Source organism: Rissa tridactyla, chromosome 2, assembly GCF_028500815.1.
Source record: "Rissa tridactyla isolate bRisTri1 chromosome 2, bRisTri1.patW.cur.20221130, whole genome shotgun sequence".
Taxonomy (NCBI): domain Eukaryota; kingdom Metazoa; phylum Chordata; class Aves; order Charadriiformes; family Laridae; genus Rissa; species Rissa tridactyla.
Window position 1 is genome coordinate 89942745 of NC_071467.1, and position 26000 is coordinate 89968744.

Consider the following 26000-nt stretch of genomic DNA (forward strand, 5'->3'; position numbering starts at 1 on the left):
CGGCGGGCCGCCGATCGGCGCTCCCAGCAGGGCGGCGGCGGCGGCATCCCCGGCCCCGCGGGCGATGGAGCCCGCGCAACAGCGAGCGAGAGAAGCCCCGGCGGCGGTCGGCGGTCGGGGGGAGCCGGTGGAGAACGGCTCCCCGGGCAGGAGGAGTCAGGCAGCGGCCGGCGCGGAGAGTGGCGTGGATCCGTCGGGCGGCGGCGGGCAGCTGGACGGCAAAGGACCCGGCGGCCCGCGGCGGAGGCGAGGGGGAGCCGGCGGCTTCGCACCCCCCGCGGCGCTGGCGGCCGGCGGGACGCCGGCGGCCCCCGGCGGGGCCGGCAACGCCAACTCACTGCTGCTGCGGCGGGGGAGGCTGAAGAGGAACCTCTCCGCCGCCGCCTCCTCGCCCGCCGCCGCTGCCCCCGCCGCCTCGCTGGGCACCCGCAGCCTGGACAGGAAAGCGCTGCTGCTGAAGCCGCCCCGGCAGCTGCAGCCCCTGCAGCCCCCGGAGCGGGACTGGGTGCGGCGGGACCTGCAGCGGGGCTGCGTTCACGTCTACGAGCGCCACATGAACTGCTACCTGCGCCCGGTGCTCTGCACCCTGGAGACGACGGCGGCCGAGGTGGCCGCCCGGCTACAACAGCTCGGCCACCGGGGCGGCAGCAGCGTGGTGCGGGTGCTGGGCAAGGCGGGCGCGCCGCCGCAGCAGCCCCCGCCCGAGCCGGCGGCGGCGGTGACGACCCCCGCCGAGGCGTCGCCCGAGCCGGCGGCGGAGGGGCAGCGGCCGCAGCCGGAGGAGAAACCGAGGAGCCGGCGGGGGACGCGGAGCGAGCTGGCCGGAGGAGACTGCGGGGAAGCGGCGCGGCCCGGCCTCTTGCCGCTGGGCGGCAGCGCCGAGGAGAGGGACTTGGCCGGCGGCCGGCCGAGCCCGGCGCCCTCCGACCTCAGCCCCGGGGCGCCGCCGGCCGAGCTGTACCTGGCGGGGCCGCCGCTCTCCTGCCCCTCTCTCTTGGGGGAGCTGGGGCCGGCCGGCTCCGACACCGAGAGCTTCAGCCCCAGCGCCGAGAGCGTCTCCGACCGGCTAGATCCCTACAGCAGTGGCGGCGGCGGCGGCTCGTCCTCCTCGGAGGAGCTGGAGGTGGAGCCGGTGCCCCCCGACGGGGTGGAGGCAGGTGCCGGGCCGGGTCGGGGCACCCCCTGCCCAGGGGAGCTGCCCCCGGGGCGGGCAGGGGGGGCGCCGGCGGGCGCGGCCGGCGGGCGGGAGCTACCGGCGGGGGCCGCGCCGCCGGGGCCGCCCGCCTTGTACGTGCAGCTCCACGGGGAGACCAGCCGGCGGCTGGAGGCCCACGAGAAGCCGCTGCAGATCCAGAACGACTACCTCTCCCAGCTGGGCTTCCGGGACCTGTGGCGGGTGCAGGAGGAAGGCATGGACTCGGAGACCGGCTGCCTCATCCGCTTCTACGCCGGTGAGCGAGGGGGGCGACCGTTGAGGGGAAGGTGTGTGTGGGGGGCGGCCGTTGGGAGGGGGTGACCGTTGGTCCGGCGGGCGCCGCCGTGAGGAGAGGGACGGCTGGCGGGCGGCTGGGCGCTGCCCCTCAGCCGGGGCCGGCCCTTGGGCTGTCTCCCCTCACGGGGAAGGTGGCCCGCGGGTGTCTCCCCGCCGCCCCGGAGACACCCTTGGCTTCCCCCGGCAGCCGGCTCGGGGCAGGTCTGCCCCGAGCCGGCTGCCGGGGGAAGCCAAGGGTGTTCGCGGTGCTGGGAAGCTCCGGGCTGCCCCAAAGCTTGACGCTGTGCCAGGGCAGCCTCCCCTCCCTTCGAGGCGTGGGGTAATGGACGTCGCTCCTCTTGTTGTTTTCCCCTTTCCAGCAGCGGCGTTGGGCGTTCGAGGTTAAACGTGCCTTAATCTACCGCTTTTCCATAGCGACGAGAAACGCACGGGGGATGGAAGGGGCGAAGGGCTGTTTGCAGGATGGCCGGCAGCTCGCTTGGGGTTTCGTTGCGGGGTGGGTGTGTTCCGGCGGGCTCTGAGGCCGGCTAACAGCGGAGCCTAGGGCAAGGGGAAAGCTGCGGGCAGTTTTGCTCCCGAATCAAGGTTGCAACTGTGCGGGGGGGGAGGGGGGGCGGATTCCTGAGCTGAGAAGGGTGCGTTCCTGCAAACAAAAATCCTGTGCTTAGTTTTCCACGTTGTTAGCCCTTGCGATCAGTTTTCCCGTTTGTTAGAGTAGTGGGACTTCACCGAGAGCCTGAGGCAGTAAGTGAGGAAAGTATGCAAGTACAGGACATAGCCTTTGAAAACAGCGCATTCAAAACCTTTATAATGAGAAGGCAGAAGCTTTTTAATGCAGCTTTGCTGTTATAACTTACAGTACAGAATCTGGGGAGTATTGGGTGGAAAAGTTGGCTCCCACGTAATTATGCAATCTTCTGCAGTTTTAGAGGGGTTTAAAAATACCTTGTGTGTCAGTTGAATAGGTTTGTATAAAATACTGTAATCTTGGAACTCTGTGGGTTTTAACTGTCTGTCCATCTGTCCAAGAAGGAGATACTGTTCTGTGTTCAAATACCTAGTAAGTTCTCCTGTGAAATAGGTAAATGTGGTATCCAAAGATAAGGTCATGCTAGCAAAGTAGCAAATGCCATCCATCCCCTTGCTGGGTTGGCTGAGTGGAGTGGTCCTTCACTGAACCGTGACAATTCAATGTTTTAACTCTGAAAAATACAGAGATTCTTCTCTCGAGTGAATTCTGCTGAATGTCAAATAGAGGCGGTAATGGTGGGGTGGGAAGGAGAGCAGTATGCTAGATAGGGGCCCTGCTTTATTCAGAAGAGAATGTGGGAGTGGTGGAGAGTGGTCAGTTCAGCTTTTGTTCAGATTTCTTGGTCGGTTGTATAGTGATCCTGGCATAACGAGTGCAGAAGTAGTATTCGTTCAAGGGATCGACAGAAATAGGTTAGATACATTGGTGTTAGAAAGGAGCTAAAACATTTTTTTTTAGATGATGATGGTGGTCTGTGTGTTTCTCTGCCACGCTGTTGAGGGTGGAAGTCAGCAGGTGATGCTGGAAGGGATGTTCCTTCCTTTATTTCCAGTCCTGCAGTTAAATGGAGATGCACAGACACGTTTTAAAATGGGACGACTGTGTGCCTCCTTTCCTAATAGGATGTGTTCTGAAGAAAACACAATTAGGAACCATAGCTAGGGCTTACACACAGTTAAGCCTGTTTGCATGTAGTTTTTATGCATTAAATGATTAATTCTGTATGTTAAATGCAGATGTTGCAATTCTGTTTTCAGTGTCTCGACTTGATTGCTAAAGTAGCTCGTGTGTCCTGGACTTCCTTCTACAAAACTACTAAATAGAAATGTATTTCTATAAGCATACATAGGATTAAATTAATGCAAATTTATTTTGCAAGTTCATATGCTAAGGAGTGTGCCTCTTTACTTCAAAAGTGCAGTGTTTTTTGAAACTCTTATCTCTTTGAGGGGATCTGTGATCAACATCTAAAACACCTGTGATCAGGTGCTTGTAGCAGAATAGTTGCAGCATCTAATGTAGCAGACCAGCCAAAAACAGCTAAGAAAATATTACTGACATGTAATCATACTGATTTTATGTAACTGTCTTGGCAAGTTATCTCTCCTTCCTTATTTTATATCCCCCACGCCCTGAAGATGAAAGGGAGGGAAGGAGGGATACTTAAAAAGAATACACATCAAATTGAACTGGAAAGGGGAGTGGGTTTTGGCCCCAAAGTTAGGGTGTTTTGCTTAGAAGAAGTAACTTTTTTATAAGTGATCCTCCAGGATCATACCCTAAGGAAAGCTTTAAAACAGTGATTTCCTGTTTGCCTGGGACTTCGTTGGTTTAAGCAACCTGGCTTGTCCCATGGGTAGAGAACTACTAGCATCTCTATCCCTGTAATTTCCTGCGAGCTGTCTCAGTAGGATTTGGCGATCCTGGTCTTGTACTGATGTAAAATGGCATAAACCTAGGCTGGATTTATTGCATCGCTTCTAAAAAGAATTCTTTCCCCTAATCCCCTTGGAGTGGGGAGAGAAGAGAGCACAGTGGTGACTTTTGGTCTTTTTTATTTCTGAGGAGAGACACTTTTAAGACTGGAAGATTACTATACTGAAGCTTAACATTAGAAATTCCAAATAAGATGATACAGCCAATGGCTCTATGATTCCAGTGATTACTGTAGGTTGGTAATTTCTCTAGTTGTGGAATCTGAAAAATACGTATTTTTTAAAAAAAAATTGCTAGGAGAACTGCAGAGAATCAGGATTTTTTGCTATGACAAAACAGCTTTCTTAAAAAGTATCAGTCCTCAAACATTCTGTAAATTAAATATCTGTTCTTTTAATGCAGAATTACAAATTTAAAAGCCCCTAAAACCAGAAAGTGATGCTAGGAAGGTAAAAGCACTTCCTGTACGTTGCCTTGGTTTGTTTCAGAATGTGGTTAGTGCATCTTTCTTTTGGTATCTCGTCTCCTTTTCTTAGTTAGAGTGTGAGTGTGGTTGATTTCTTCAGTCTCTTGACTCTGAGCATTAAACAGATAATGCCATTGCTAAAACAAAATCCCTTACAGCTTTAAGGGTCTGTTCCTACTCCCTCTAACATCAGTTTGAGCAGAATCGGGCATTAGTGACTGGTCATGCATGTCAGCTGTTCTCTCTGTTGAAATCTATTTCGACAAAAGATACCATCCTCAAAGTTTGAAATACTTAATATCTGTTTAAAAGGATATGGTTAAATAGCTTTCCGCTGAGATATTACGTTACTGAGTTATGGAACAGTATAAGAATCCATAGTGCAACTACAGTCATGATATAGTCGCTGGGAGACCGATTAGGTCAGACTTAGTAAACTATTCCTAAAACCATAAGAGTGGCTGTGATCCAGAAGGCTTCTCGCAAACAAGTTATACTATTCCTTATTGCTCTGTAAAAATAATTTTTGTAAAACATAAATTGCCCCAGTGGCCTTGACTTCTCTATAATTTGCCTGTAGAAGGAAAAATAGACTAATACACTAATCTTGTAATTCAAAAACTGCAAAACTGCTTATTTGTATTGAGACTTTAGATGAAAAATAAGTATGGAATTATATGCAGGGCTGTGTTAGGCACAATACTAAGAAATGCCAGGTGTAATTAGGGGTGTTAATTTTGCAACTGGCTGGCAGGTTTTATATGGGAAGAGATGTTTTTTGCTCATGTGACCTTTTAGAAAGCTGTGAGGAGAAACAAATCCAGCTTTGTCTTAAAGTTCATTATAAGAAATGTTGGTCTGTCCAGTATGAAGATAAAGGTGGGAAGATCTAGTGTCAGGATCAGTTGCAGTGATCTAAGCAATTGTTTGGTGGTTTGTTTAAAAAAAAAAATACACTTGGTAGTTGGGGTCACACGAAGACTTCCACCTGTATGGATGGAAACATGGTTCTGGATGCTTACTTTTACATGAAAACGCCGTAGGCCTGGCAATGCTGAAGCTTTGTGGAATGTGACATGTATTGAATCACAAGTGCTGTGTTGCGCTACTTGGTGAATAACTCAGTTCAGCTATTTAATACATTGGTAAGCGCCATTTAAGATGACTAAGTGCCATTTAAGGGGGGGAAAATGTGCCAAAGACAGACGTGCTTCTTCACTGAGGGTAGGAGAACAGCTGTGCTGTGAAGAGCTTCTGCCCTTGGAGCACTGACTTAGTTCTGAAATCCAGTATCTGATTTAACATGAAAGAAGTTAATTCGCGTTAATATGAATGGATGTTTTTTTACAGATGTAATTGGAAAGGGGATCTCTGTGAACTTGTCTGAAACTGGAAGGAAAAATAACCTCTACCTAGGGCTGCCATACTCTTGATTTTTTTTTTTTTCTTCCTGATGCGACTTGCATGTACATTCTTTTCTCTTGTAATCATTTATGTGTTGGCATCTCCTGAGAAGAGAAGTAATACCTAAAACGTGCCACTTTGGGAGACTATCTGAATTCAATTATGTTTAAATCCCAGCTTGGTCCTTGGCGGGGCCGAAGTAGAGAAATTTCTAGTCCTGTTCTGTAGGAAAGTTTAAAACGTCTGCAGTGCTGTTGGGTTGCTCCACCTGTGCAGAGCCGCTTGCTTATCTCCTGGCAGTTGGAATGGGGTCTTTCCAAGGTAGTCGGCTGTGCGAGGCTCCGGGCTCGGAGGGCGCAGTGGCCTCTCCTCCTGTGCAGGAGGAGCCCTGCAGATAACGCTGGAATGCTGGTGAAACAGCAGCTGAGCTTTGGTATGCGACAGCTGTTAAGTACAATGGTTTTTGCAACTTCTAAATTCTGTTGTACTCCTGGCTAGCATCCATAATTTAAGTACGTGTGAAGTACCGACATGGGAGATTTCACTGTGATGTACATGAGAGTTACTATATATACTAAATATGTAGTACCTAAATTGTTACATCCAGGAGCTGAATTTCCTCACTGCTGCAGCATGGAAGGCAGCATTCTCTCTCTTCCCACCCCCCCCCACCCCCCCCGGCCCCTCATGTATTTTGATACTATCCCTCTTTCCATATCTCACCAGCTATTTCCTTAATTTTTTTTTATTTTTTTCTTTTAAACTGTGCATAAACATCCTCTTGGTGATGGAACTGCTGATATACCTAAAAGCCCTTTTGCAATTAAAACATCCATCTGTTCTGTTAGGACGCTGACAGACTGCTATGCATCTAAAGCACCACATGGTTCTTGGGAAGATACTACTTAATAGTACAAAAAAAGAAACATTCATTTCAAACAGTGTTAGCAACTGGTATGTGCTTCTTAACTACCGAAAACTACTTTGTGGTTTTATAAAACAATATACAGAGAGATTTCTTTGTTATCCAAGTGATCCTCTGGAAAAGAAGCAAGTATAAAACACCATGTCTGAGAAGGTCAGTTTGAAAAGTGTATGCATACAGAATTCTGTAGAATAGAAGCTTATAGGTAGAAATCCTGAAGAGTGCCACTTGTTACACTCAGCTTTTTAATTTGGAGAGAATCTGTACCTTGCATGCTTACAGCTGTATTTCCCTCTGTGTTTAAAGGGTTATTATTTTAAAATAACTGTTTAAGTTATTAGTATCTTGATTTGGGGGACAAGGAAGAAAGAGAAACCAAAGACTGGCTTTCTATTTGCCTTGGACAGTAGAAGCAAAGATGCTTCGACTTAGTCTTCAGTGCTTCATTATTTCACTGCTTGTGGAATGGGGCATACTGGCATTTCAGGTCAGGTAAATCTGCATGTGTACTTGTTTTCAGCTTCCCTTGACTCAATTTTGTTGATCTAATTTAGAACTCTTGCTCAAATGAGGATTTGCACTCTGGGAAGCAGCCTGTCTGAGATAGCCCTGTAATAACTTAATTGTTTGACCCAGAGAACTGAATGTTGCGTTTACATTTGAGGTTGTTTTTTGTTTTTTTTTGGTAAGGTCTCCTTTTTTTGGTGTGGATTCAAATGGAATAGACTTTGCTTGGAGTCAGTTGCAGTTTGTGTGGGGAAACCAACTCAAGTAAAAGGGATGGGGTGGAGTGTACAAAAGTCTCTTGTTTTGTAAGCATTGCCGTCTTGGCCATGCAATTCCAACTTTTTTCCTTCTCAAAGATCTTTAAGGGAAATGCAACCAACCTTCGTAAACAACTAAAAAGTTTTAAACTCGCTAAAAAATGAACATATCTTAACTTCTTATAAATTTGGCTCAAAGACAGGAGTTCTGATATTTAAGAAACTTCAATAATGTCTTGCTTGTGATAATCATCTGTGAGATTGGAAACCTAAGTTAAAATTCCAACTGACAGAGTTGTGTATAGGTTCGAGGTAGTTAAGCTCTACAAATTTTATGTCAGAAAGTCTCTGTGAAAATTCTAGATTTTCGGCTTTGTGCTTTATGCAAAAGTGCCTTGTTTTATTCTTTGTGTAACTTTTGTCCTTCAAATAGCTTTTCTGGACAGTTGAGTTAGTCGCAGCATTACCTTTTTAGCCAGAATAATTTTTATATTTTTCACTATAAAATAACTGGTATTTGCTGTAGAATATATTTTTTTCCAATTGGGCTGGCATTTATCCAGTGTGCTATCTTAACATAGATAACGTTTTCCTAAAATAACTAGTGGCACATTCTAATTGAACATTTTCCCCCTGATTGCTGTTTAATACTGAAGCCATCTGAGGTATTGGAGAATTTGAAACTTAAGTCTTTTTATTTATGACATATTTTAATTGACTCTTACTGTACTCTTTATCATATGTGTGCTATATGATAAAATGTTGCATGCAACAAATAGACATCACTTGCCTGTTGGAATGCAGCAGCTGTCCTAACAGCAGAGAGGGATGTATGTGGGTTGTAAATGAATAACAATATTGTATCCTGCTGAGATTCTCTTCAGAATTTCAGGTAGGCAAAATTAATAGTAAAACCAGTTTTCTGTCATGTCCATGCTGGCATACCCATTTTGGTGTTTGCCTTTTTTTTTTTTTTTTTAAAAAAAAAAAGCACAATCAATAATCATCATTTGAAGTTTTCTCTTTAAGATACCACAACTGTAGTCACCCCCTTCATACCCTCTGCCACTGTCACATAAAATCATTTACTTATGTAAGTTCATAGTACAAATTCTTTATGCCAGTTGCCACAATCAGGATTCATCTTGCTTCCCTGTATAGCTAACTAGCTAGTCCAGACCCTATGGGTCTGATGGCTGAGACTTTCTGCTCCTGTGTTTGTGTTTGAAATATGTGGAAGAATGTGAATGTTGCAGAATCTCTGGGGTTTTTTTTGTGGTGTTGTCCTGCCCTCTTCGCCCCCCCCCCCCCCCCCCCCGCCCCAAATTATTTAGGGGGCAAAAATTGTTCTTTGAAGAACATTGCATTTAAAAATGACAACTGTTAAATTGGAAGGACAGACCTCCTGGAGTGAGGAGTCATTTAATTTCACAACATAGCATACTATTCTTTGAAGCTTTTTCTGTTGATGAGGAAGTAAAATTTCTTCCAGCTGGCTTTCACTTATTTGGAGGGATGCTGAAAATACTCATTGCCCAGCTAACTGTGTTCTTTGATTTGACAGCTAAGAATAACTATTTACATATTGATGTAAAATACTAAGTTTCAGGGGATTTTTGTCTCCAATTTTATCTAGCTTAGTTTTCAGTGTAGAAGGAAAATGAAATGGTGTAAGTGGAGGAGATTTTATAGTTTAACTCAACATTTTTTGTGGGCCAGAGGTAAATTTGGCCCTTTGCAGGGTGTTAATATTTCCTGATCTTGTCCAATGGCAACGTGAATCTTCAAACCAACTTCACTAGGCTCTGAATTGTATTAATAATTCTCAAAACCCCATAATAGCCGCATGAACCGGTTCCTCTCATCTGCAAGCACTCCAAGTGCCATGCCAACTTATTTAAATAAAGACAAAACAATGGGCCTTGGTCCAAGGGGTAACGAGGAGCTGGAATGCCTTTGAAGTTCAGGACCCTAGGCTGTAGGTGCCATTTACATAAATCTCGTTATGTAATCTGAATGCAGTTTCTCTTCCTGTTTGTTCGATTTATGAATCTCTGTGTCCAAAGAGAAAGAGATAGTAAGACATGTAATTAAGATAAGTAGCAGGCCACTCCTTTTCTGAATGTGTGCTCTGGTGAGGAGAGAATTTTAGATGCAGCATTAAGGGTAGAACAAAACCTATGATTCAGGCACCTTCAGTTGATGAGAATAATACCAACTCCTTTCTTTTGAAAAAACTGCATGCTTCCTTAAACAATAACTATGCCTATTTCAGCCTATTATTTGCTTTAAAATAAATGGTACAGAAAAGCTTAAAGTTCTTATTAGCAACGAGTTTGCTTTTATATAAGCCATAGATGGTCTTTATCTAAGCATCTCTCATCAGTTTTAAAGCTACCTTGAAACTAGTAAGTTTCTAAGTGGACAGTGAGTTTTCTGATCAGAATTGCGTACAATGACATTTTGTTGTTCTCAGTCAAACACTTGCTCTTTCTTCCTGTCTGATCCTCTCTAACCTTTCTTTAAAGCAGATGTAGTAGCACTGCATTTGTGATAAGAGTCCTGGTAGCGGCAAAGCTAACTATATATGCAGTCTGCTTGCTCGTAAGATGATTGATCAGACCTATTAGTGACTTCGTATCACCAGTTATTTTATGATTATTGACTCAAATTGTAAGTGATGGAGGAATGTATTTTTCCTTCTACTATGTGTTACTTAGTGGGACAGACAGATCTCTAGGGGTCAACAGTCTCCGTTAGCAGTCATTTTATTTATGAAACTTAATTATGTCTGAGACAACCTAATATCGTATGTCACTGTTGGCTTTCTGCATCTACGTATGTTTGCTTTCACACTGTAAAGCTTGCCTGTTGGAATAAAAAAAATTAATGACAAAAACTGTTATGAGTAAAGTGGTGGAACACCTGGAAGAAGGCTAGCATGTATAATGTATTGAAGTAAACAGGCTGGGAGCTCTTGATTTATTCTGGTACCTGTATTACATGGCTACAAACACAAAGGCAAGAGAGTTTGCAGGTTGAAAACTGGATGTTTCTCAAAGTGGAGTTAATCACATATGTGTGGGAGGTGCAATTTAACATTTCAGAAATACCAACAGGAGCTTGTTGAAAGCTGTGTAATATGTAATTATATGAAGCAGTTACTTTTTTTGTCTTGGGTGTCCTAGCTAATAAAAGAAAGGACTGGCTGAAAATGGGAATCAGAACTCTTTGAAGTGTCCAAGCTCTGTGAAGTGGCTGTGGACATGTCTTATCTTTTTTTTTTTTTTTTTGGTGGCATGAAAATTATGTCCCTTGTCTGTGTCAACCAAAATAGAATCTGTAGTCTGTACATTCCCTGTGAATAAACTGAAGAATAATGTGTTACATTTTGGACTATTAAATGCAGAAAGTGTTTACGTTTCATAACTTCCAGAACAATGGTATAATCTGCATTAGTATATTCATTCTCCTTAAGATTAGACTATAGCACTGAGAACTGCTTGGTTTATGTCTCTTTAATCTTCTTAATCAAATGACAACTTTAATTCCTGCTAATACGAGAAGAGTACATTAAATTATTTTATTTTGCTAAACAGATTCCAACTTGTAGGTGTCTCTCATAAGAACAATGTTTTGGAATGTTTCTTTTCTGAATCCATGTGATAAAAGATCCTAGTTTATTTTGCAACTTCAAGGTTTTTTCCTTCCTAATGGAAACCAAAACCAAAAATATATTGGTCAGTATTGCTAGATATCGTAGTACAAAGATTAAGACGCTTTGTAGCCTGCAGTGTACTAAGTCTCAGTGTCAGAATAAGTGTTTCTCTGGAGAAAATGGCCTACTAGAGCCTGGGGTGTATATTATTTTTAATTTGCAACACGGGGCGGGGTGTGATCCTTTGTATAATGCTCTACTGGAGTGTGAGCAGTTTTAGCACCTCTTGCTGCTTCAGTTTCATGTTAATAGGAGGTGTATTTTGAGTTCCTGGCAAATAACTGATATTACTTATGCTGTGGAAATGGGGGAATGCAGATTTGTCACCTTAGTTGTGAACAGCACTGTCTTGAGACTGTCAAGAGATCGCAAAGCATAGATCAACTGTGGATCCTTTTAGCCTAGAATATGCAGCTAAACTTTTTATCCCCCTTATTTCCCTTTTTCTCACCCCCCCCACCCCCCCCCCTTTTCTCCCCTGCTTCTTGCAAATGTAGGATTTTAAGCGACAAAGGTTGTGGCCTGCATAGTGTTCTCAAAGTGCTTGTCTATAAGAAGAATCTGTAAACTTCTTATGAAAGAAAGAAAAAAGGCTAATCTTGCATAGTAAGAATTATGGCTGATAGTAGAAGAGTTCATGCTGTTATAGCTTTTGGACCTAAAATTGGATGTACTGAATTTTTAACATTAGACTGACTTGTAACAGTGGTGTTACATGTGGCACATCTGTAAGGCTTACGCTTTTTAGGAATGTGTACAGCAAATGCAGAGGAGATTCAGCATTTGACACTGTTCTCTTGCTTGCTCTCAATAGCTAAGTGAGGCATGATCAACTGGTCAAGTTAAAAAAAAAATAATAATATGCAGTTAGCAATCACTGTCCTTTCTGAATTGTGGAGGGTGCTGCTAAGCAAGTCTAGTCTAGTGTCTTTTTGTAGTCCTGAAAAAGGATGGATTCCCAGCAAGCAGGTTCTGGGAAATCAGCATGCAGGAAAGGATTGCATGTGTGTACTCATCACTGGTAAATGCAAGAACAGCTGTAATTTTGATAGGGGCTTATTGTTCTTGCACCTCTGTTTTCTTCATTCTTGAGCTTCTTAACCATATCACATTTAAAGAATTGGTGAATTGCCTTTCCAGATATGGTATTGTTACTTCAAGTTTGTTTGGATGCTGTGCATACTGGCAAGCCTTAATCAGAGATGTTACTCGACAGTCTTCAATAGGTCCTTTGGCCACTGTGCCTTGGCACTTTATGGGTTTTTGGTGGCACTGAGCTTTTGCTCAGCTCTTTATTGCTCATATCCACTAATTTTTCTAAACATGTAGGGCATGTACTCAGTTGAAAATCCTTTGAGCCTTTCTCCGTAGACATGGCTATACCGCTTTGTAGCAAAATGTATAGTTGTTCAAAGATGGTCAGAGACTAATGTCTAACCTTTGTACCTAATGTAGATGCTGTCCATGCCAAAACAAATGCTGTGGCATAAAGTTAATACCCACTAACATTTTCATAGCAGAAATGTCTGTATATAGTGGTGTCTTCATCCACAGTAGAACAATATCCTCATTTCCCTAATGAAAGATTAGGCAAACCTTGTCTTGTCATTTATACATAAACATCCCATTTTGTCTTTTCAGATTCTCTTTAGCATCTGCTTCTCCACACTGGAGTTACTGTTTTCTTTTTGACAACTCGTGCTTAGGAGAATATACCCCTCTGGCACTGTCTGCAGGCAGGTGTGCCTGGTTTCTTTACCTTGAATGTGAATATTTGTTTGCTTCTGTTCTTGTTAGTGAAAAGCATGGCGGTGGGTAGTTAGAAGTCTCATTAAGCTGTGTTGGCATGGCCATTAGTCTGAGCATTTCACTGTGATTTGAATTGATGGAGGTCTGTCAGCTTTCTGGCAAGGCACAAGGATGAGGTGCTGGTATCAGTAGAGGTGTCATGTGTAACAGGCTGAGTTCCTGAACCGTAGGCAGGGCTAGCTGAACTGTAAAAATGAGTGCACTGTGCTGTGGGTTACTTCAGTCTTTCCCACCACGTGCTATTGTCACCCTATCCATTTTCTTGCATGTATGTGAGGCTGTTGAGAGATTTGGTGAGCAGCAGAGTTCTCAATAAGAGGAAGCTGCTTTGATTTTTGTTTCCTAATGACATGTAAGGCAAATTGCTGAGTGCATTCATTCCTTGCTAGTTATAAAGAGGGGAAGATAGCACATGACTGGAAAAAGTAGAGGTTTTGTCATGTCACTGTTTGCTAGCTCTTATTAATGTGGGTGCTTTAATTTTTACTGAAGGCAGTTGAAGCGAAATGAAGATTTGAATACCAACATGTGAGTGTATCTAGTCAGGGGCTGAAGGTACAGAGGTAAATACAGTTGTAGCTTGCTTGTGAGTGTCACGAGTTTTCCAGTGAATGAAGAGCAAAGGTAAAAAAACCTGAGGTGATAAAGAAACATGGGTTTGTCTGCAGCCTAGCTGGTGAAGACTCTTGCCTGCAGGTAGAGCAGTGCTCTACCACCATCGCCAGCTCTGCAGGATGCTGGCAGAAGCGTGGTGGTGACATCACCCAGAGGAGAGGGAGAAGGTTCGGCAGTCTCTGGGGCTGCTTGTTCTGCACAGGCACTTGGGAAAGGGTTTCTTTCGTATGCTGTCTAATAGATTCAGCCTTTTATTTTATAATATAATTAAATAACCAAGCCTTTGTGAGGCTCCTGAATTCCTTTAATTTAGCGGCAGCACAGAAGCTGAATTCAGAGCATTCATGGGCCTGTACTATCTCCCTGACTACTTGCCAGGTCTATTCATGCTGTTCTGAGTGCAGGAAGTTCTCACATTCATTCAGGGTTGGGGGGGTGGGGGTGGAAGGCGTTGTGTGGTTGGCTTTTTTTTTTTTTTTAAAGCAAGGGAAATGGTTATAAGGAAAATTCTTCAGCGATTCCCTGGGACCAATTTACCAACTGTTAATCTGTGAGTAAATAATGGGAACAGTTTATACACTTGGCAGCTCTTGAGAAAGAGCAAAGAATCATGAGAAGTTCACAGTCCACAGCCCCAAGATAGCTGAATACTTTGGTATGTTAGGATTTGTCTGAACAGGGATAGACCAGTACTTTTTTGTTAGCACATGTAATCTCATATATTCTGAAGTACTGAGTTTGATGAGGAAAACTTTACTCTGGCATGTGGTAGCTGGCTGCTTATACTTAACTTGCTCAAGTTAAATAATTCTTTCTCTACTCGAGTTTTATCACGCTAGCCAATGCGTTCATCATCTTTTACAGAATTTTTTTTTTACAGACTTTACAGACTTTTACAGACTAATGCTTTCTCAAGGAGGGGATGAAGAAGTGTATTTGCCTGGTGAGGGGGAAGCTGGTAACAGTGTCTGTCCTTTGGTTCAAGGGAAGGGTAGAGATAGAGAGGATGAGAAGGTGAAACAAAACTGAGAAAGCAATGACTAAATCAAAGTGAGTAGATAGGAAGTAAAAAATGCTTTGCAAACTTAAGCATTCATTTCACTTCCCAGGAACTGTCCCACATCTCTAATCTGTGGCATCTAATCTTTATAACTAGATACCACAGTGATAGACGTATCTGACATGTGTAAAGTGCCCAGGAGAAAGGAAAGTGACTTCTCAGTGTGGGTTTTCTGCTGATAAAACTGACAAGTTGTGGAAACCATGCAGCTAGCTAGGGTGAGTATAGCAGGTATTTGACTAGATGCCTTTTCACCAAAACAAACAATTTGGGTAGTGCAGAGTTAGTGTTCACTTCTAAACTTTTGTGTCCAGATCCTTTGTTGCAAACTGGAATGAGAAGTATTTAACAGAACAGTGGGTATACAACATTTGGTAACTGTGAATGAGAAGGAAGGTCCATAGCTGAAAGTTGTTGTTGTGATTTTTTTTTTTTTTTAAATATAGACATGGTGAGCTGTATCTAACATGTTCCATCTGGAATGTGAATTGGAGGTGAGGAATCCAGAGGTTGTCTCTCTGGCTTGTAGGATGCACTGAAGTACACGGTTTTATGCTGGGGTATAAAACTTGCAAGCTGATGTAACCTTACAAATAATGTTTTAAACTTAGATTACTTATTGATAAGTAATCACTTTTGTAAGATTCCACCTTTTATTGGGATCCTAGTGTGCACGGGACTTAATGATTCCCCTGCTATGAGACTTAATTTGCTATTGTGATGTTGTCCTGCAACTTCCTGTTCTTCTGAAAACTGAAATGGGTTTTTGAGTTGCGTTCCTTCCCTTGGTAATTTCTATCAGGAAAAGCATTGCTCTTATACTCTTGACAGGGAGTAAGGGAGTATTTGGGCTGGTTTTGCCCTTTTCTTTTTCCATCCTCTATGTTGCAAGTTTTAGAGGACAGTCTGAATTCCTCTTCATGAGGTCAAAAGTGTTATGAATGAAGTAGTTTTCTTAAGGTGCCGTAGTTTCTGGAATCATGGTCTGTTAAGAACATTTACATATGGATTATGGCACGTTACCACACGTGCAACTGTGTGAAAGTAATGCCAAATGTCTGGATTTTTCTAGCAAAAACAAGGAGTGTAAAATTGCTGCCATTGGATAGCCCCTTCATATTGCTTAATTTTTTTCTTTACTTTAGAACTATGAGTTTTGATTTCTGTTTTGTATTACAAGTAATGGTGCTGAATATCTATGACAGCTTTTTCATTTTAAAACAGCTTACCATTTTAAGCTATAAAAGTACTGTGATGGCTTTGCTTTTTCCAGGTTTATATTAAAAGCTTCTGCTTGCCTATATGTATAAAATTATATATTTTATTCAAGTTTTTAATCTCTTCGGAGTTTAAAAGGTCATTACTTAAAAATTATTTAGTGAACCCAATTTCATAACAAGACTAAAAGATGTATGGAAGCACACATTTGCTTCAAGGTTGGTTTTCTGGTGTTTTTTTAACACCTTGTGAAAGTCTTTAGCAAAGGCATGGATAAATAGCATCAACCACACGTTTTTGAGTAGTGGAGGAGTGGAGTATGTCAGTTGAGGGAAGGTTTACAAGTTAAAACTCCTGTTGCCAGGCAGCCCAAGAAGTGAGTTGGCATCACTTGGAAATTAGAGCAAATTGTGGGTTGATGTTGGAGCAAAGTGGACAATAGAGAAATAGAGAAAATGAAGAGAAACTTTACTGTTTTTATTAGCTTGTTTCTGCTTCTAGAATACGAAATACTAAAGAGAAGATAACTATCTTTAAAAGTCTGACTGTACTGTGAATAAGAAGAGCTGGACTACACAGGAAGTGTAATTCCTTTTGCTTTTTTACTATTGTAGCATGTTATGGTGAGTTAATGACTGCTGTTAGGAAGAAATTCTTTACAGTGAGGGTGGTGAGACACTGGAACAGGTTGCCCAGAGAAGTTGTGGATGCCCCATCCCTCGAAGTGTGCAAGACGAGGCTGGATGGGGCTTTAAGCAACCTGGTCTAGAGGAAGGTGTCCCTGCCCATGGCAGGGGGGTTGGAACTAGATGATCTTCAAGGTCCCTTCTAACCTGAACCATTCTATGGTTACAAAATGGGGTGTTTGAACACTTGTAATTATACTATTGCTCCTCCTAGCTGTAAGAGTTGTGAGTAGGTGAATACTCAAGAGTCACCCTTTCTCCTCTAATGGCAAGTCCTTTTGTTTAGCTTCTGGCTTACATAAGTGATCTGAGCATTTGCCACAAGATGCTTCATGCAAGATACTACCACCTGTAAGTACCAGTCTCCATAGGATTGTGGTGTTCCCTCTGCCTTTCTAATCTGGTATTAGGTACCCATCACACAAGTAAACTAGCAGTGAGAGGCTTACGGTGTCGATGAGCTTTGCACATAAAAATGTCTTGGTTTTTACTGAAAGCCACTTACTTTTCTCCTTTTCCTGCCATCAGTTTTGTAGGAATTGCTCTGTTGAAACATATGCCTTTGTAAGATTAAACTTGTCAGTGTGTGTGTGTTTAGCAGAATGTTGTAAGATAGTAATTAATGCTGTAGCCATCATGTGAATGGAAAATATTTCTACAAACATGTCTGTATATCTAGATACTTAAGAGGATAAAATTAGGCTTTGGAATTTCCCTCTGGTCCTGTTTAACTTAGTCAACTCTTAGACACTCTTTTATTATGATGATAATGGCTATCTGCAATAGTTTTAATGTCAATGTTGCGGTGTCCTTTGCAAGAGCGTAATGTGCAAAGCGGTAGCAGTTGGTGCAAATCAGGACAGTCAGATGGAGGTTATATTGTTGTGTTCTGTCATCTGGCAAGTTTCTGTTGTTTCTTTGGTTTCCTTGCAAGTTTTAAAACTGTTATGGTAGTTGGGTAGCGCCTTTCTTGAACATGTTCTAATATTTCTACTTCTAACCTTTGAAGTTGGAAAGTACAGACTTACAGGCATGTATTCATTCACTGGTCTTCAGTGTTTGCATTTTATAATGAGTATAATAGGCAGTGATTTAGCTGGGACTCTTAACTTCTAGGATTCTTGTGTCCATATAGGATAAAACTTAACTGTATAATCTTACTTACACTGGTACAACAGTGCTGTTTCCTTCTTTTGGTCTACATATTTTTGTGGGGAAAAAAACTGTGTAGGCAATTCTAGTGGATGCACCATGTCATCTGCTTTTAGATTTTATTTTTTTAAATTGTTTAACTATTGCTTAAGTGTCTTGAGAAATTACTTAGGGAAGCTTTGGGCTAGATGGCAGAATTTGTGGCGCCTGGTACTTTCTCCTCCATATTGCTGAAAATTGTGAGCAACATTGTTTTACCACACACATTTCTTCCATAGCTCTGATCTGAAAACTGGTGTGTGTGTGGGGGGGGGTGGTGGTGAATTACTTTTTCTCTCTTGCCTTTCGTTTTGTTATTTCATCTCTAACAGTAAGCGTTCCTCAAAATAAAAAAAGAGGTAATACTATCTTCTTCAGCAATTGAATAGCAGAAAAAAATGAGGTGACAAGGTAGTGTTTTTTGATGGCTGCCTATGAAAGAGGAAACGTGGTTTGACAGAGCAGTGGCAGCCACAAGCAAGGTAGATTCCAGATGGCACTGGTAAAGCATGAGTGTGGTGAGAGAATAGAGTTTCTCTAGGCTATATATGCTGTTCAACTTCACTGCAAATGTAAGTACTGAAATCCTTTGTCCCAAGAGTGCTGGAGTGCAAACTTCATTCTGTACTGAAGCTTTTCACCCAATGTATCTGATATGTCTTTCTGCATCTAGTACAAGGATTCCTGCAAGTCACAGGAATACTAACAGAAAGCTAACTTCCTTGCTGTACATAAGAAGAAGGAAAATGTAGTAGAAGCATGTTAGTCCTCAGCTGACTTGCCCTTTTCAAGCAGTATTTGCATGGGAGGGTCCTTGTGTCATGTTCACTGCAGCCTCCTATTGCATCACTGTTCCTGCTGCCTCTGAGCTCTTCCCAGGCTCCTCCTGGCCAGGGTTTTCTGTAGTGCATTTTGAAACCTCTGGGCTCCTGTCCTTCTGTTGGCAGTTCAGTCTCAGAAGTTGGGGTAGCAAATTCTTGCGAGGTGGAGACTTTTCTCCATGCCCCACCCCTGTGATATGACTCTGACATGATGGAAAGTCATAAGAGCAGCAGCCTTTTGATTTCTACAAGGCGCGGGTGGGCAGTGCTGTAAGCAACAGCACTCGCCTAGCTTCTGAGAAAACCTTCCAACAAATTGGCTGGGGGCTCTGCTGTGCTCCCACACGATTGTCTAAAGCAGTCAAGCATTCTTCCATTTTAATTGACTTCTGTCCAGAGCTGCATTCGGGTTGTGAGTATTAACACAGATGTTTGTGGCCCTGATGTTGGAACTTATAATAGTTTGCATTAGCAAGTTGCTAGGCTAAATCATCTAAAACTTAAGTGGCTGCAAATCTCTTGTTTTAGTAGAACCTCCTGTTAGCTTCTAGTCCAGTGTGCAATTAGTTGTAAGAAATCATTGGGGGGCTTTTCCAGAATTTTAACTTGCTGAGGAATCAAGTTGTTGCTTGAAGGACTCAGCTTTTCCTTCACTTCAGCCTGAAAAAAATTTAGATTTGGTAACTTAAAGATTCTAAATATAAAATTTAGAAGAAAAAATGGACGATGTGGGGGGGGGCATTGAAAGGCAGAAATTCTTTCAGTCCCTAATAAAACAGTAAGAAAATAAGTTTTGGTTTTGTTTTTTTAACATCTTTATCTTTAAGCTTTATTTTTGCCTAGCTTCATAACAGGCTAGGTAAACACTACTGATCAAGTATATTATTCTAATTTTTGTACACTTTAAACCTTAATCAGACTTCAGAGCATTGCTTTCAAGCTCAGAGGCAATTATCTAGATTGCTGAGATTAAATATTTGTGATTGTTTGAGTTTTACCACAGCTTTTTTTGGCTCTGTGTACTTTCTACTGCAGAATTAAAAAATGCAGTCGTAAGCAAGGGCATTGCTGTTGTAGTGGTTTTAGGGGCAGACGAGGGGGGATGCAGAGAGCAAATACAGTTTCCTGGGGGTGGGTGGGTGTGTGTGCAGGCTGTTCTGCCATCTTAATTGCTGTATTGCCTGTTAGAAATTAATCATTTTTAATTAAATAGCAGAACAGATCATCCTTTTTTTTTAATAATGCAGCTTGGTTTACAGCAAGGGAAGAGTTCTTGATTGTTTTGGTTTTTAATTTTTTCTGAAGAGATTTTGTGAGCTGTTCTGAACCACTGCTCTTGGAGGCTCTGGGGAGTCTGTCACTGCACAGCTTTGGGGAAATCTGACCCTTGAGTGCCAACGGGCTGGTCTGGGCTGAATGAGAATGAAGTCTGTTTCCTTTCAAGGGGTTTCTGTACTGAAGACAGCGTTCTGATAGATTTGTTCTGGAAAACTTCTTGAAGCAGGCGCTTTCCTAAGGCCTGGATTTAGGTGGGGCTTTCTGCACAACTCTTCTGGATATCTGTTAAAAGGAGAACATGCTATCTTGTGCTTGCTAGGCTGCTGGGCATGGTTAAGTAAAATGTGTGTGATGTGTCTCTTGAATCTTGTTATTGTTTTTTACTTCTTTTAGTTAGTAGAAATACACAGGAGTGGGATAAGCCTTCTGAAAAACCATTCTTGCTTTGTCTTAGTGGGTGTATGTGGCAATGCTGTCTTGGTTTTTACTGTGGTGGTGTATGTAACAATGCCTGTGCTCTGTTAGCATAGTCTTTTCCTCCCCGCTCTGGTCTAATATGCAGTATTTTTTTTTTTTCAAGATTGGCGAATCTTTATAATGGATGATACCAGAATTTTGTATCAAGGAATGTATTTTTTTCCTCTTCTTTATTTCTTATCTTCAGTTGCAGTAACAAGACCTTGCTTTGGAGTTGCCTAGAAGTGGTGCGTGTTGTTGCGCTTGATGCAGTTGATCCATTTGATTTTACGTGTTTGTGTGGGCCTGATGCTGCTTACTAGGGCATGCCACTTGTAGGGTTGCCTTCCATAGGCAAGTTCTTCCATCCTAATGTCTGTAAGACACTGAGTCTGAAAAGCATGTTTTGGGGAGTCGGATGCGTAGTGTTCAGCAGACAGTGCTTCTCATAGTCTTCTTTTGCAGTATTGGTACTTAGGGACTACAGAGAAGTTTTAAAATAACATAAATGAGTGTCAGTAGCATTACCTGCACCTGTGGACATCTTTTGCATAGCTGAACAAGGAGTAGTGGTGTCTAACTGACCTCTTGTGTATGTGCACTTTGTTATTAAAAAGGTTCTGTATAATGTGGACTGTGAAGTCAGATGGTATTGATGTGACATAATTTTTAAGACATTTTAAAAATCTTGTTCTTGAAGTATCTAAAGTGAGGCGTTTGCCTCTATCTCTAGCACTTGTTGAATTCTTGCAGACTTCTAACTTAAGCCTTCTTAAAAATAAATGTGTAAATGTTTACACAATACCTTTTTTCAGTGAGTGTCCTCCCATGTCTCCTGCTGCATACCATCCAATCCACGTATTACAGGCTATAGTTAGTAATACATTGAACCTGTGCAGTTATTCTATATTAAGTATGATAATGTGATTTTAGCACTAGTAAATAAAAAACTTTAAAATTACCAAAGGTCAAGGAACCTGGAGTTTAATGTCTGGATGCTGAAAAAAGACATGTTGCATGCAGTTCAGTGACTGTCTCTTGTAGGGATGCAAAGAGACAAAGCTAGAAGACGAAATTCATAGTGTCTTTGCTTCTTGAAATTTGAGACGCTTCTGTCAGCTAGGTTTTTTTGTGTAGGGATCATAAAATGCGTAGAAAGGCTGCACATATAAAACTTATTTCAAGAACAAAGGGAACTGTATCAGTATGATGGGTAAAACAAACTTGTCTTCCTATTTTCAAGAAACTCATCAAGGAGAAAATTGATCCTTGCTCGCTCTCTCTCTCTCTCCTCCTTCCAGGTGCTGGGTTGTCACCTTGTACAGGAGGTTTGTTAGTTGTGTAATTAGTGTTTTGAAATGTTTAACTCTGCAGAAGGCTTTCTTACTATGGAGTATTGCATGATGTGTTACAGCTAAAGAAAACATTTTCGGAATTCTTAAATGACAATTAAAAATGAACTAGTGGCGTGGAGGAATTTGAAATAAAGACGACTGCACTTCTAAACACAAAAATTGAAGGTTAAGCCTGGATGCCCTAACTTGCATAACTTTTACAGACTTAAGCTCCAGGCATAAACAAAACAATCCATCCTGCTCTTCTCCAAAGTAGCACTTGATGCAGATTAGAGAATTGCTTTAGGGTAACTTGCACAGTAATGGTGGTATCATGTTGACATATCTACTGGTGTCCTCTGGATCCAGAGGTCAGTAGAAAAGACTCAAAGGTAGGAGAAATTGGTATGATATTAGGAGGTTGATTAAAACTAAGCATTTTGTATTGCTTCTTGTTTTTTTCACTCTGTTTCTGCACTGTGCAGATGACCAAAATGTTTGGAGGAAGTCCTTTTGCTTTGTTGTGTGTGTTTGTTTTTCTTGGGAGACCCTCTGAGAAAAAGGTTCTTCTGGCCTACCTTGCTGAAAAAGAAAGTGGAGCACCAGGTAGAAAACTGTTCTGCAGTAAGAGAAGTCATCTCTGTTAGATCTTTTGGAGTTCCACATTTCAGCTAGGTGTCTGGGTAGTATTTGTGGCACAGGGACTTTTTGGGAACGGATTAAAAGACCCTTATTTTGGTCAGTGTTGACTTCCAGAGTAGAAAGTGTTGGCTGTCAAATGCACATTTTAAAACACAAATTTAAAATTAGTTGTTGTTGCACTAATCAGATGTGCTTGCTCAACTTTAGTGCAGATGTATCCTGAGAAATTTAAGAAGGTTTTTCTTCTTTCTCTGTATGCATGGTAGTGGGGAATATGTTGGGGTGCTTATAAGTGCTGTTGCATATATTCTGTGCTGTGTGTTCTCCCAGAAGCATGGTTAGATAGAGAACAGCCTGCTTGGTTAACAGGGTAGCTTGGGCAGCTATTTTAATAGAAGGATTGTATATATTCAGACACTGTTGTTTTGAAAGAAGCTGGGTTGGTTCGTTTAAAGCATTGCTCCAGAAATTCACCGCCCTCCCTGAAACTCACCTTCAGACTATCCAAAATGAACTGGTGGCTGTTATCTGTTTAATCATAAAGACTCTTCTGGGGGGGAAAAGGGGAGAAAATAAAAAGGGATGTGCGTGTTACATTGTCCCTTTATCCTCACTCATCTCCATGATGAGCTCTATTGCAAAGACTAGAAGGAAACGCTGTCCTAAGAGAGTATTCGTTAAGGTGTTTATGTATAATAGGGGAAAAGAAATGTGTTCTACTGATCCCCTCAGAATTACTGCGCATAGTGCTAGTTCCGGGCCCTTCTCCTTGAGTGAGGGTGACTGTTGTAGAGAGGAACGCTTCAGGTAATTGAGAAAGGCATTTACAAAGTTGGTGGGGGGTTACTTTAGATTCTAGCAAAGTGGAGGTTGGGGAGGATTTGATCTAAACCTAAATGCTTGGTTTTGAATACAATCCAAAGCTTGAAGTGCTTTCATGCCATCTAACACAATGTTGTTTCAGCCATCTCTGAACTGTGAACTGAACTGAAACGTAAGCAAAATAAATGTGATTTAACTCTGATGTAAGTGAACATTTGTTCGGAGTATGTCTTTCTCAAAGTTTCTCAGCTGCTACTTGTAATGAGATTTTCAGAATTAGCCTGCCTTGGAGACAAATGAGCTGTGCAGGAGAAAAGCAGACATTAGTTTGAGCGTGTTATACCCCCTAGTAGATGCTAACATCCTCTCTCAGTGCTGCACTACTTCTTAGCATTTAACATCTTTCCCATTTAAAAACATGGTTTTCAAGTTTTTTCTATTAGAGAAGAAATGAATTTGATGTTACTCTGTTGTCAGTGGGATGGGTTTTACCCTATTAAACGTAGATTGATGATCAGGTAGTTGTTAGCAGACTGTTTCTTGAAGGAAAATACTTTCTTCAGAGGAGGACATGCTTTCTTTGCCAAGCTCAGGAGTCGGATACCTCCACACTGAAGACTGAAGCAAAGGCATTGGGGTATAGGCTACCTCAACTTTATCTTTGTGCTCCGGCTGAATTACCTGTTCAGCTATAGGCACACACTTATCTATGTCAGTCTTTTGTGAGTTACATAGCACTAGTATTGTATTTGTTGTCCTTGATGTCCCTTGCAACCTCAATTCCAGTTGAGCTTTGGTTTTCCTAAGACCATACCTACAAGTCTGGGCAGTGTTTATGAATTAATTCCTGCTTTGGAGCTTTGTGCAGGACTTCCTCGCTTAAACAGCACCACCCCCACTCGCTTTTTTTTTTTCTTCTGTCTACTTGTTTTCCTGAGTATGGGCATGGAGGGTGCTGCTGCTAAGGCCCTGCCAGCTTTCCTGAGCTCCTCTGCCCTTCAGAGCTGCTTGTCAGGGGATTCCACCTACTGGCTTCTTGGATAAGCCAGAGTCTGCTTTCATGAAATCCAGGGTCTGTATTTTGCTGCTCTCCTTCACTCCCTTCAGGGTCTTGAACTCCAGTGTTTCATGGTCACCACAACCACAGTTGCTGTTGATTGCTGTAAGCCCAGTCAGCTCCTCTTTGGTGAACAGCAGATCAAGTGGGTAAATGATAGCACTGTGCTTATTGAATGCTTCCTCAAGTGACTGGACCTGAGAAGTCGGATTTTGTACCTGAGTTCTTTTGTGGGTGTTTCTGATGTCTCTGTTTGAAGAAACAGCATTGAAAGCATTTCAGTATCAGATTTTCTTGTAAAATATTTCTCTTTAACTTCTAGCTGCTCTCATAGATTTACTACATGCGTTTAGTAGTTGCCTTATGCTCTGCTTCTTTTTGCCATATATGCAGGAAGTAATTGGTGACTGATTTCGTGTTTTGCTTATTCCTCTCCCCTATCCCCCGGTGTAGTTTGCCTCTTCTGTAACAGTGGGATTTTTGGTATGTGGTGGTGGGTGTGAGTTTTTAATGTATATATATTTTTATTTTTTTTTTAAACCCATTGATCTTGATTAACTTCGAGACTTTGTTTAGCATTTTCATTTTGAATGGTTGGATGAGGAGGGAGGCAGCATACAAAATGTAACAGGTGAATGTTTTGGGGGCAAAAAGCTCAATGTGGTCTACTGTGTTGGTATCAGTAGTGTGGTTTTGGTTTCTTATACAATGTCTAAGGCCATTAAAGTGTACCAGAACTATGCTGGGAGGGAGAATTGTGTGACTTCCTGAAATGTAGTAATAGAGGGGGGAATGTGTAGCACCCTGCTGCTGTATTTAAAAAGAACAGATAAATAAAAATTGTGTATACGTATGTCTATGGAGGAGCAAAAATACAAGTATAAAACTATGATGTTAAAATCAGGTAAGTTTGGTTGCCTTACTAATGCTTAGGTCTCTGACCTTTTAGAGGTACCCAAGAACACATAATTCTTGTGTTGCTGCTGATACAGCCTTTTGTGGGGAGTAAGTTACATAGATAAAAAGGGACTTGGGTTATGTTGGACATTAGAGTTACAGTGAGGGTATCTAGAGCCCCCTTCTCTAGGAAAAGGGGCCAAAGGTTCATTTTCATAAATACTTCTAGAGGTGTTAATACTTTTTTTTGTTTCTGGCTTTTACCATGGTTTGTCTAGTTTCTTTTACCTTTTTTATCTAGGTGTCTGCTATCTGTAGAGGGTAATAGGTTTGGTGACATAGATGAATATGTTGTCTACAGATACAGAAGCATTATTTCTCTTACGAACATTCAGTAGTCTCAGGCCGACACAAAAGAGAATGGGCTTAACTCAGGGAATGAAGCAAAGAAAGGCCAGAGTCTTCAGGTCATGTGTGGCATCAAACTGGTTTAGCAAAGTTGGAAGTGCTTTCTATATTCAATTTCACTTTCCCTCTCTCCTTTTTCTGTCCTGTGTTTTGTGGTGAGTCAAGCACCTGACAGCATCAGGGTTCACGTATCATCATGCAGACTGTTCTCTGGCTTTTTCCTTTCAAGCCAGTCAAGGACTAAGTGTTTCCTTCTTCTGGAAGCTTGTTTCTTCTTAACCTGGATGTTCCATACACTTGTTGGAGGAATATACCATGGCAGAGGCTATTTGTAAATGTAGAAAATGATGTGCTGTGAGAAGGCATGACTGTGGAAAACCAAAAGAAGTCTTTATATAGCAGTGGATCTTCCTTGTTCTCATGAGCCAGGTCTGCTTTGTTTTGTGGGCTAACTGTGCCTTTCTAGTTGT

At 42.3% G+C, this 26000-nt stretch overlaps 1 protein-coding gene across 1 annotated transcript in view; it reads left to right on the top strand.

Annotated features, from left to right (window-relative positions):
* PHLPP1 (PH domain and leucine rich repeat protein phosphatase 1) overlaps window positions 1-26000 on the top strand; it is a 145075-nt gene that overhangs the window by 4024 nt on the left and 115051 nt on the right. Inside the window, 1 exon segment of the mRNA XM_054190572.1 lies at window positions 2-1451. Within this exon segment, the coding sequence (XP_054046547.1) occupies window positions 2-1451 (1450 nt within the window).